The sequence below is a fragment of the Asparagus officinalis genome, chromosome 5, assembly GCF_001876935.1.
Source record: "Asparagus officinalis chromosome 5, Aspof.V1, whole genome shotgun sequence".
Lineage (NCBI taxonomy): Eukaryota > Viridiplantae > Streptophyta > Magnoliopsida > Asparagales > Asparagaceae > Asparagus > Asparagus officinalis.
This window is the reverse complement of record NC_033798.1, coordinates 52,287,954-52,301,122: the sequence shown is the minus strand read 5'-3', so window position 1 is coordinate 52,301,122 and position 13,169 is coordinate 52,287,954. Positions and strand designations below refer to the sequence as shown.

Here is a 13,169-nt window from a genome sequence, read left to right as displayed (position 1 = left end):
CCCCGTGTCAGTTTTCCGTTGCTAAATATATGAAAATCCATCGCTAAAATTTTTTTTAGGGACGGAATATCTGTTGCTAAAAGTTGTATTTATTATTTTAATTTTTTTCCCGTGTCCGTTTTCCGTTGCTAAATATGTATTTAGCGACGGAAAATCCGTTGCTAAATATTTATGTAGCGATGGAAAATCAGTCTCTAAAAATAACCATTATTTTTAAAAAAATATTTTAAAAATTTAAAATACCCTGTACAATATCGATAATAATTTTAAAAACCTTGTTCAATCAGCAGTATAATATTCAATCCTATGCATATATCACACATATATTTTAATAAAAACAAATAAAAGTTTCCCGACAGGTACATAATAAATATTATTTACACAACACAAGAAAATATTTTCAAAGTTAAATTAATTACAATCAATCCTCCTGATCATCATCATCATCCTCAACACCAGCTGCACCGTGACTACCCCCGGCTGCACCTTGTGTAGAAGTCCCGGCCTGTAAATATAAATCAAACGTTAATAAGAGTGTGTAACCGTTAATAAGAGTGTGCAAATATAAATATAATTTCCCCAACACCATAACACAACAACACAACACAACACAACACAACATAACACCAAAATACCACAACACAACACCACAACACAACACAATAACAACAACAACAACAGAACACAACACAACACAACACCACAACCAACCAACCCCACCCACCAACCAACCACACTCCCCCTCCCCCCACCCCTCCCCCTCAACCACCACCACAACCAAATCCCCACTCCCCTTCCTCAACCACGACCAAAGCTCCACCCACCCACCCACCAACCACACTCCACACACCCCCTCCCCCTCCATCACCACCATCACCACCTAATCCCTACTCCTCACCCTCCCTCACCATGACCAAACCCCCCACAAACCAATCACATAATGACCACCACAACCAACCAACCCATCCACCAACCAATATCACCACCACTACGCACGCACGCACCATCAACACCACCATCACATAAAAACATTATAAGTATATATTTTGGGCTTTGCGTTAGGGTTAGAGTTAGGGTTTGTGTGTAACAGTTTGTATCAGTGTGCATCGGTGTGTATGATATCATAATTATATATTTAATTTATTTAATTAAAAAAAAGTAAAGTATATATATTACCTGATCCGACATAAACCGTCTCCTATATGCCTCCTGAGCCTCCTGAGGCAGAGTCGATATGAACTGTGTGAACTCCAATTCTCTCTGCTCCCGGCGCCTCCGTTCTTCCTCCGCAATCCGCTGATATGTTTTTTGTTGCGACTGCCAATCTTCAATCGCTTTCAACCGCTGCTCCATCGAGTCTTGATATGAACTGCTTCCTGGTGTTCGGGGTGGTGCTGCAGACTCGCAGGTGCTACTAGACTCGTGCGGTCTCTGCTCGGATCCTCTCCACTGATATCTGTTCTTCCTACTTGGTCCAATGACCGTCTCGATGATGGAGTCCTCCTCTCTACTTAGCCGGGCAAGAGTGTTAGAACCGACCTGAGACTGAGACATTTGCTCCTGTACCTTGGCATGTAATTTCTCCTGCGATATATCAAAACAACCCGGGCAAGTCGACTTATAATTTCTCCTGCGATATATCAAAACAACCCGGGCAAGTCGACTTACTAATGATGCATTGTTATGAAATATATCATTAACCCATAATATATAAATTATACTCAACTTGACAACTTAAAAGCTAATATATTTTATACCTCAAGCTCCAATTGATGATAATGTTGGCTGAAGGACCTGGAGCCCCCGTGATACTCGTAACTGCGGGGCATGTTGCGGTTCCTCCTTACTATTTTAGCTTGAGCCTACAAAACAATGTCAAATCAAAATAATATAGAAATTCAAACAATAAATAAAAATTTGTACTTCAATAATACCTGAATTACAGCCGTGTCCCAGTAATCACAAAGTACAAAAAAATCTACTCCATCTACGCGCTCGTCAAGATGCCAGAAGCGCTCCCAATCTTCTGTTATTTGAACAAAATATTTTTTCTTCACCTGAAGCCGCCATCTCTTGAACGATAGATTGATTTGCGCGAAGCAGTAAGTCCAGGCACAAATATTATTGTCAAGAAAGAAAAATCGCTTCAGCATATAAAGAAAAAAGAGATACAAATCAGTATATTAAACATAATAATAAACTAATAACTAATAATGATAAAAATTAAAATAAATGACCCACACATATATATCTCCAACAAGCCACCAGCGCATCAATCCGCTGTGACTTCCACGTCAAAAAAATATTGAAGAAATCATGTCTCCTGGCTAAAGCGGCGAGGAAATTGTTGAAAGCATTGGCAAAGGCCCCGACAGACACTCCGTTTTCCCATCGGATCACGGCCCTCCGATGAATATCAGGGATGAAGCTTTGTTCCCTAGTAGCACTGCGGCCGCGCCTAGGAGGTCGCCCGGTACCTGCGAAACAATGAATCGGATGAAAAAAAATTAATCAATCTATATTTTCTATTAAAATTTAAAATAATAACCGATAAACTATAAAAATCTATTCATACCTTTCAGTTCGAGGCATCTACGCCTTGCTTGTTCGTACCTATGCTGCGCGATAGGGCGCAAAGCATGATAAGAATCCCAATCCTCATTCACCATGGCCGGACCATGGACTCGCTGATCCGTAATAGAATCTGGCGGTAGCGCCGCAGCTTCTACAGCTGTGCTCCGCATCCTGTATCATGTGGCTGTGAGTCATGTGTAGCATATCCGCGTCCTGTGTAGTAAATGTTTAAAAAAATGTTAGGCTCACATTAATAATTTATAGAAATGTACAGATGTAACAAATAAATAAAAATACCTGACGTAGAGATATGTGCGTCACCTCCAAAATGTCTACCTAAAAGTCTCTCAAGCGCTTTCTTACGTAATCCTTTTGTCATCTATACTTTGAAAACATAATGAATATCCAACAAAAGCATATAATACAAATAATTAATAAAATAGCACATTGTAACAGAATCGTGTGTACATGATGTCCAGTCAAACAGATAATATAAAGGCAATACTATAATACATGACACACCGTGATACATGATAACCTGTCAAACAGATAATATAAAGGTAATAATATAATACATGACACACTGTGATACATGATAACCAGTCAAACAGATAATATAAAGGCAATAATATAATACAATGAATGTTCTTTTTAATTCATAACCTAGTATTCCATTATTATGATGATGTTGAGGCTCTACTCTGCGATCATGTGCGGATAGCCTACGACCGTATGCGTGCCAACGAAAGGACTGTTCTTATAGTTTTATCAACTCTGCTGTAGACTGGTTTTTTACCTTTACGCCTTGACTCACATATAATCGTAGGTACATCAGGGCGCGCTAATGCAATTTCATCTGCCATATTATTATTTTGTGTCAAGGAAAACTTAGCAACTGTTTCTTCGGCCAAGATAAACTCCTCATCGTGATATTCATCAGACACGACTTCATGAATGTAGGCTCTAGGCGGATTTTTAAGGATAACCCATTCGTCATTTTTCATTATACCTTTGACATAAAAGCACTGTTTGGCGTGAGCAGCTAACATGTAATTTTCAGTCTGGTATATTTCCTTGTTAAGATTAACGAGTGTGTAACCGTAGTCATCATTCATCGTTTTCTGCTCACACCAACGAACCTTAAACATCACATGACTGACTTCCTTATTAATCCCATAGAAAATCTCCACGATGTTTTCTACCTGACCGTAGCAATAGATTTCCCCTTGTATCGGATTTAGATCTTTTGAACTAGCGTATGACAGTTGCGAGAAGGAGCAGAACACACCGCTGTTTTGCGTTTGTCGTCTCTCTTTGAGACCGACGGTGTTAAACCTAAAGTCGTTGACACAGTAGCCTCCATAATGCTTAACCACATTAGAAGGACCTCTAGCATATAAACAAACTTTCTCAGACAGGTTAACTCTATTCGTAATCCGTTTGTCAATCTTTAAGAAAAGAAGCAAATATGTTACATATCTGATGGCAGACACATATATTTGATATCGGGATCTAATCCCATAGAGATGATAAATTTATAAATCAGAAATATAAAAAGATCTTACTTCACCCTTCAGCCATGTAGGGAATTGTCTAGAGTGTGTGTTCATAACTCTTTTCTTTTTTGCTCTGCATTTAAGAGTAGTCTGGACATATCGGATGTGAAGCCTAGACAAGAAGCATTAATAACGGTTAAATAGAGATAATTATTGTGAGGTGATATAATCTGATTCAGTTAAATACTTACGCCTCGTATATGTTAAATGTAGTATCATCGCTCAGGATATATATGTTGGCTTGATCTAGCTCCATTCTGGGGAATCTGGTGTCCTCCCTACGATCATTGTAGAATGTACCGTCAATTATTCGTTGGGGACGGTTTAGCCTTGTCTCTACGCCCCGCAAGTAACGAGAGATAAAATTCAAACTCTCGTTACTTATGTAGTTCTCTGCGATCGACCCTTCAGGATGTGCACGATTATGCATCAGTTGTTTCATGAAACCCAAATACCTACAAGCATATAGTTTCAAGATTTGTGACAAAATGGAACTGAGAAACGTAATTTGACAAATATTAAATGAATATTAAATGAATATTATAATAATAAATACCTCTCCACGGGGTACATCCAGCGATATTGAACTGGTCCTGCGATGCGGGCTTCATATGCTAAATGTATTGTGAGATGCACCATGACCGTAAAGAACGAGGGTGGAAATAGAATTTCAATTTTACACAGTGTATTGGCTACACGTCCCTCTAATTCTTCAAACTCCCTGACATCAATCACCTTGGAGCACAACTGCTTGAAGAAACCGCAATATTCTATTACCACCATCGCGAGTTCCTTCTCAGCATGTCGCAACGCAACCGGGAGAAGTTGATGCAATAGAATATGATGGTCATGTGTCTTGAGTCCCAAAATTTTCCTGTCCTCAATATGCACATTTGCTGAAATGTTTGAAGCATAAGGACATTGCGAGGCTTATTTCCTTTTGATTTTCCCTTTCCCTTCCATTTTTGCTTCAATATTTTTCTCCTAACACCAAATGGATTTTCTTTGTTGAATCTTTTTTTCCAAATATTTTTCTAGGTAAAGGATGTAGAAGCTTAAATATTTCTTCTCCGGTCAGCCTTGGTGCTGCCGGTCTACTTTCTGGATTATCTCCGAACTTTCCTACAAACTTTTTGAACTTGTGCCCTATAGGCAACCATTTTCTGTGTTGCCAATAACAAAACTTACGGCTGTACTTCAGGAACTTTCCCTCATAGTCTGACATGCAAACCGGACAAGCAATCTGACCCTTCGTCGACCATCCAGACAGGCTAACGTATGCCGAGAAGTCATTAATTGTCCACATAACCATTGTCTGCATACAGAAAGACTCCTTACCATAAGCATCATAAGTGCTGACACCTTCTTCCCAGAGAAGCTTCAGGTCGTCAATTAATGGTTGGAGGAAAACGTCGATGTCATTTCCAGGAGAATATCTTCCAGGGATCAAAAGTGACAGTATTCCATGCCTCACTGTCAGCAGGATGTCTCAGTTTCTCATCCTCTTTGCGGCCGATCGAGTATCATCGCATATTCTCAGCCAGCCCGACAGACATATAAAACCTCTGCAGCCTAGGAATAATTGGAAAATATCGGAGAACCTTCGCAGGGATTCTGCTCTGCTTATTGGATGCACCGCCTTCAGATGTGCTTGTAGCTTCTCCTTTCCAGAGTGATACATGACACGTCGGACATTCCTCCAGAGCTTCATTATCCTTATTGTACAGGATGCAGTCGTTAGGACAAGCGTCTATCTTCTTGTAATCAAGCCTCAGCAACCTTCACAGGGATTCTGCTCTGTTTATTGGATGATATGCCTTCAGATGTGCCCGTATGTTTTTTCCAGCGTGATACATGACACGTCGGACATTCCTCCAGAGCTTCATTATCCTTATTGTACAGGATGCAGTCGTTAGGACAAGCGTCTATCTTCTTGTAATCAAGCCTCAGCGCATCAACAATCTTGTGGGCTTCGTAATAGGTTGCGGGCTTTTCTCGCCGCCTGGAATGAATTTCCTCAACAATCTAATAACATCTCGAAATGTGTAACAACCATCTCACTGAGTGTTTGGATATAAAGAAACTTCAGCATAAAAGAAAGCCTTGTGAACTCCTTACACCCCTCGTATAACTGTGACTCGTTTTCTCTCGTATAACGGTGACTCGTTTTCTTCAACAAGTCTCATCAATCGATCTACATCTTGAAACATATCAGTAGTGTTGACATCACTCACCGATGGCGCTGCAAGAATATCTTCTAACATATCAGTCGTGTCAACTGTCGGATTGCCGACTTCAGTGAACTCTCCCTCTGATTGCATCACCGGGACACCTTCACCGTGATGACTCCAAAATACATAAGAGCTATCAAATCCATTGATTGACAAATGGAAACTTACGTCACTCCTAGCGAGCAATTTTCCTTTCCTGCAATTCTTATAAGGACAGAAAATCGCCCCGCTCAGCGACCGTAGAGGGTTTGTGTCAGAGTAGGCTAAGAAAGCTTCTATCCCATCCTTGTATCGGGTGTCTAGATGTCTTCGATCACGTGGTATGCTCATGAACGATTTGTTAGGAACTGTCCGCATCTAGAATTTAAAAATTAATGGAAGTGAGCATATCCCTACATATATCATTTTAATTTAGGGATGTAAACGTGTGTTCACAGGAAAGCATGTGTGACCGGCTGTCAGAGGAATGCTTCTATCCCATTAGGTATGTAAATGTGGGTGTATATGTATTTATGTGTGTTCAAGTGTACTTTCAATTCGTCAAAATTTCGATAGCACCTACCCGCTGTTCTCCGAGTACACTATAGTGGGAAGGATATACTCCTGCATATCCCTCCGAAATTTGTACACGGAGAACAACGAGTAAGCACCGCCGAAACTCTGATGAAAAGAAAGTACACAAGAACACAAGTAAATACATATACATGCCACGTTTGCATACCTAACCCGTCCACACTGGACAGATCCAATAAATATTTATATATAAGCCCCCTGTCACATACGCGTACAAAAAGGTTGTCAGACCGAACAAAATGGTCTCTTATCCGCCAACGATCCTATACGTGTATGTGACAAGTAAATAAAGAGATTATATATAGTATTTATTGGACGGGGAATTCTACGGCTCGAAAATATGAGTGCACAGCGTGTGCAGTTTCTATGTAATTAGCGATATAATAGTTACGCTAACCCCTCACCCTCACACTCACCCTCATTGTAACCCTAACCCTCACCTAGCCCTAACTCCCTCCCTCGCCATAACCTGCGCCCTCGCCCTAACCCTCACCAAACCCTAATCCCCGCCCTCTCCATAACATTTGCCCACGCCTTAACCCTAACCCTAAAACTCACATAACCCTAACCGTCGCCATAACCTTTGTCCTCGCCATCGTCCTCGCCCTTGCCTTCACCCTCACCCTCGCTCTAACCCTAATCCTTAACCTTACCCCCAACCCCACCCTCATCCTCACCCTCACCCTCACCTAACCCTAACCCTCACCCTCACCTTCACCCTCCCCTAACCCTAACCCTAACCCTCAACCTCATCCTCAACCTCACCCCAACCCCCATCCCTCATCTCACCTAACCCTAATCCTAACCCTCATCCTAACCCTAACATCGCCTAACCCTAACCCTAACCTCACCCTCACCCCCACCCTTACCCTCACCTAACCCTAACCCTAACCCTCAACCTCACCCTCACCCTCACCTAACCCTCAACCTCACCCTCACCATCACCCCCACCCCTACCTAACCCTAACCCTAACCCTCACCATCACCATCACCCCCACCCCTACCTAACCCTCCCCTAACCCCACCCCAATCTTAACCCTAACCCTAACCCTCGCCTAACCCTAACCCTAATTTTAGCAAGATGGAAATTTTTTGGTTTTGCAATATCTTATTAGGGTTTGGGTTTTTTTTAATTTTTTTTGTTTTACAAAAATTAAACTGTAATTATAATTAAGAATAAATTTATAAATATTAAATTTAGCAAAATGTCATAACCCCATATATCTCTCTCTCTTCTTCTCTCTCGGTCGGCCGACGCCGACGGCCGTTGGTTTCGGCTTGGCCGGCAACGTCGGGTGGGCGAGAGAGAAGAAGAGAGAGAGAGATGTAGGGGGCAGAGAGAGAAAGATAAATGGAGGGGAGGGAGGTACCTTGAGAGAGAGAGATTGGGCGGCGGGTCGTCAGGTTGGCGGTGGTGGTGGCGGTCCAGCAGGTGGCGGCGGTGTGACGGTCCAGCAGGTGGCGACGGTCCAGCAGGTGGCGACGGTGCCCAGTAGGCGACGACGGCAGTTGAGAAGACGGCACGAGAAAGGGGGGGAATGAGGAGAGGGAGCTAGGGGGAGGGGAAATGAGAAGAGAGGGGGAAATGAGAGAGGGATTTGGGGAAAAATCTCTCTCGGGCGCGGGCTGCCCAAATTTTTTGGGCACGCCCGCGCCCAAAATTTTTTCCCACTTTTGGATTTTAGCGACGGAAATTTCCGTCGCTAAAACCCCTTTTAGCGACGGAAAAATAGCAACGTAAAATTCTGTCGCTATAACATGACTTATAGCGACGGAATTTTCCGTCGCTAAAGTCCCGTCGGCGATAGTTTATTTTCTAGCAGTGATTGAAAATCCCAACTGTCTGCGCAATACAATCAGTGGCCTTATTTCCGCTTCGTTTTACCATTTCAAATTAAAGTTGAAGATAAAAACCTAACGAGAGCAATGAAATAGCTCAATTATCAACTCACTAAGCCAATTGTGCGCGATTGGAAGCTACTAGAAAATTTAGATGGTTGGCCGTAGCTTTAACAATTACTGCTTCCCAGTCAGATTTAGATGTTTCTCTCACCGAGTAAGATATAACTTAATAGCTCTAATTGCTGTTTAACTCGAGTTTGCACACAATACATCGGCAATGTAATCCCAGGAGTTGAATTGAGTTACTATTTTCATTCATTTCAGTTATAGAGTTCCAACAAGTTCAGTTTCGGTGTTTCAAGAGTAATATCATGTTTTTTATATGCAGGACCCGATGAAGGGTGAATTTTATAGAAAATGTTGGGGTAAAAAAAGAATGATGACACAAGCAAGTCTGTGATATAGTTCTGTAATACATTTCAATAACTTGAGCTGCATATTACCTTCCTCAAATCTCTGTCCAGTTATTAAGATATTAGGATGAAGCTCATTTACAAGGTACAAAAGCGAAGAGAGTGCTAGGAAATTTGGACTAGGCAAAGGAAAACTGTAAATTTAGATAGGAATGTGCCAGTGTAGAGGATGATCTTTTTGTTGAATCTCTTCCGGGCTTAATACAAATATGGAAGGGTATGGGATAATAGGAATATCATAGTATGCAATTTGTTATGTCAAGAAGCAGATAAGTACATGAGGCTCTAGGTAAAATATAATGTCATGTGATTCTTCTAAACAACAAGTTCTATAGGGTTATTTCCTAGAAACCACCTTAAAAATAGGGTAAATGTATAAATGTACAAAAAACACCTTTCGATTTTAATTTTCACATAAACCACCTTTAAAGTGGGTTTGCGTTCCAACCAACCACCCCCAATCAAATTTTCACCAAAAAAAACCAAAAATAAGCTTAAAATTTTCACATTCATGACTTGTGTCTTAACAAGATCTAAACATTAACAAAATGGGTCATGTGCTTTGAATGTGAGGTTTTTAAAGATATTTTAGAGTTTTTAATGAAAATTTTGACTGAGAGATGGTTGATTGAAATAAAAACCAATTTTGAAGATGGCTTATGCATAAACTGGAATTGAAAGGCGACTTTTGTATAATTACCATATTTTAAGGTGGTTTCTAGGAAAAAACACTTTTTCTAAAGAACAAGTACTATGTTCGCAAGTAGCAAGCAAACATAGAAGTTCTTACATTTTATGATTTGATGAGGAATTGTTCTTAAAACATCTACCCCAATAATCGTCAACCCCGGATGACTGGTGCTCAATGTCTACAATGTTTTCTATCTAGAAAGTCGTCTGGGTTTAGATGCTGAGGCATTTAAACAAACAGAAAGAGTGCAGAGCAAAAATGCACACGTTTAACTTTCTCAACATGCCAACAGGAGGCAGCGGAGCAAAAATGTTACACTGGTTCCAATGATGCACACCTACTAAACACGGAGCTTGTGCTTGAGCTCTCCTTAACTAATGGCTTGTTCTTAACATAAACGAACATAACAAGACGAAATGAAAAGTTAGATGAGTGAGGCATATAAACAAACAGGAAGAGCGCAGAATATAAAAAAAAAGCGTATACCTTTGACGAGCTCGTGATATTTGGAGGCAGCCAAGGCGGATGTTACTGTAGTTCCACCATCGACGTCATCGTCGTTGAAGCCACCGCCACGATCGGGGTCTTCTCACAAACCCTGAGAGCTCCATCTGGAACGACACGCACGCATTGAAATTGATGGGAGGGTTTAGCGGCGATTTCCAATCTTTCAATTTCCACGGTATACAGAAGAGGGGGACGCCGGAGTCGCGTCAGGGGAGGAGGAGGACGACAATGTGATAACACCGCCGCAGATCCCACCGCTGCCGTCGTCTCTCACTCGGCTCTGCACCTCCTGTATTCGATTCGGTAAGCTTTTTAATCCCACATCGGGTGCGTGGGAACGACTAATATTATTTTTATGAACTAATCCAACTTAGCTAACCGCTGAGCCCGGTAACTCGGGCTTGTAACCCAAGTGGGAGCAATAAGATCGGTTGGATGAGGAAGTGAGAGGATGACTCTTTACATACGGGGCACATACATACATACTCCCCTTACAGGCGCCTCTACACATACACATACCAGGTAAGATTAAATGTGCACTTGAACAACTAAGCCCGCTACCCTCTGCCCTTGACATACATACGTACTTACATACAGTTGGCTTCCCCATACGTACACATACCAAGGTAAGATCAAATATGTGTTTGGACAATCAAGCCTGCTACCCTCCTACCCAAACAACCATCTTTTGAATTTATTTATCCTTTTTCATAAATCTTCCTTTTCAATTTGTTTATTCCTTATTCGTGAACTTTCTTTTTGAATTTGTTTATTCTTTCTTCGTAAAGATCTTAAAACTCATATGAATTTCAAAATTATACATTATACATTATATATTTATTTACGGAAAACATTGGGAAAATATAAAAGATTTTTTATATTCGTGTTTGGACAATCAAGCCTGCTACCCTCCTACCCAAACAACCATCTTTTGAATTTATTTATCATTTTTCATAAATCTTCCTTTTCAATTTGTTTATTCCTTATTCGTGAACTTTCTTTTTGAATTTGTTTATTCTTTCTTCGTAAAGATCTTAAAACTCATATGAATTTCAAAATTATACATTATACATTATATATTTATTTACGGAAAACATTGGGAAAATATAAAAGATTTTTCAATATTAGTCCTCCACATCTCTTGCATTTTGATATTAGGCCCCTGATCTTGATATATTGAATTAGCCCCCCCTAAATTCTTATCCTCCAAACATAATAAAAACTACCAAAGGCCTAACAAAACCTCACATGAGTTTTAACTTAAACTGTCATTTGACCAGTTAACTATTATGTGTCAAGAGGCACACTAAAATTACTTCTAATGCCCTCCTCTTTGAGTTCTATTCATACTCCTATTTTATAATTATCCATCTTGTTGAACAAAACATGTGGTAAAAAAAAAATCCTCCAAGTTAATGTCTATTTCATCTTTGTTTAAAACTCACCAAAGTCTTAAACTTCATTAGATGTTTAGTATTATGAAATATACATAACTCTAAATTAACATAAGTTATTATCTTTTTTTCTTATAATTTATTTCATTATTTTTATGAAAATTAAATAATTCAGAAATGATGCCCTTTTCTATAATTTGGATGTTTTCAAATTAAATTTGAATTTGATCTAATGCGACACTCAATAGTATGTTTTCTAGTTTCGATAAGGACAAAGTTGGTATTTTTATAAAAGGGAGGAGGATTAACCTCCTTAGCTCTTCTTTGTTTACCAAAAGCAATAAAGTAAATAGTTCATTTTAAGTATCCAGTCCAATTGGAATTTAATTATACTTAATTCCAAAATATGATTTAACTTTGATTAAGATGTAGTCAAAAGTTTATATAGTATTTGTTTGAATTAAAACAAATCGGTATATTTTTTGTTAAGAATAAAAGAATTGGAGAAATTTAAAATGCTAAAATATTTTATATAAAATAAATTTATGTTGGTTTGCAATATGTAGTAGAGAAGTTACGATGAAATGTTAAAATAAATGATTTTTCAATATTAGTCCCTTAAATCTTTAATATTTTGATATAAGAGATCGCATCATGATCCAGTGCTGCATTGTTTTAATAGGTTTATTATGTGTTGAACCCTGGATATAAATTCGAAGATGGTGTCTCATGATTGGTGATGGTGGGTTGTCCATCTACCCTCTTCCAATGCCAAAGTTAGGCTATTGATGAAGAAAACTAAGCAAGAAAAAAAAATAAGCTAGAGCAAATTCATCGATTAGATCGGATGAGATCCCTTTACCAGTGCATTAAACAATGTAATTACAACGATTTGCATTAGCAAATTAGGTAGGTAGTACACGAGAGTCTTATCCTGCTAGTCAAGGTGGTTATGATAGTTTCTTGGCTAGTAAGAGAAGCCACATGCCCTGACCTTCTCATGCACAGCAGATTTTGATGACGTGGTCTGCCCCTAGTTTTCTTCTGTCTATTCCTCTTCTTAGCGGACGTTCCTTTAGCTTGAGGGGGCGTACGTTTGCCTCTTTTTGTTGTTCTTCTTCTCCCGAGGTCTGTTGTCGTCACAAAGCTCGCCTCATTTTGCTACCCTCATTGATTGTAAGCCTAAATAGAACAATGGGAGGAACTTCGGCCTAACTTCTTTGAGTAGCCACCTCCCAAGTCATGTAATAGAAAGCCACCATCAGTTGGAATGTGACTTGAACTACTCAAGGCCTCTTTACCTGTGTGAGCCCCCCTACACTCTTGGG

The 13,169-nt window shown here is 39.9% G+C and overlaps 1 protein-coding gene and 1 long non-coding RNA gene across 2 annotated transcripts; both read right to left on the bottom strand.

Annotated features, from left to right (window-relative positions):
- On the bottom strand, positions 383–2,732 carry LOC109843508. Its single transcript, XM_020412444.1, has 6 exons — positions 2,576–2,732; positions 2,242–2,477; positions 1,935–2,144; positions 1,758–1,862; positions 1,177–1,584; positions 383–505 (listed from the first exon to the last, which is right to left on the bottom strand). Exons 1-6 carry the CDS (start codon positions 2,667–2,669, stop codon positions 422–424), a joined length of 1,137 nt encoding a protein of 378 aa, XP_020268033.1. The 5' UTR covers positions 2,670–2,732; the 3' UTR covers positions 383–421.
- On the bottom strand, positions 2,737–11,120 carry LOC109843509. The gene is made up of 3 exons (XR_002247704.1): positions 10,427–11,120; positions 2,872–2,953; positions 2,737–2,787 (listed from the first exon to the last, which is right to left on the bottom strand). It is a non-coding gene; the product is annotated as an uncharacterized LOC109843509 (long non-coding RNA).

Excerpts from the sequence above, each read along its gene's own strand:
- LOC109843508 (XM_020412444.1), bottom strand. The coding sequence starts at position 2,669 with ATGGTGAATGAGGATTGGGATTCTTATCATGCTTTGCGCCCTATCGCG. Across the intron at positions 2,478-2,575 it reads TAGATGCCTCGAACTGAAAG|GTACCGGGCGACCTCCTAGG; the intron begins GTATGAATAGAT and ends ATTGTTTCGCAG. Across the intron at positions 506-1,176 it reads GACGGTTTATGTCGGATCAG|GCCGGGACTTCTACACAAGG; the intron begins GTAATATATATA and ends TTATATTTACAG.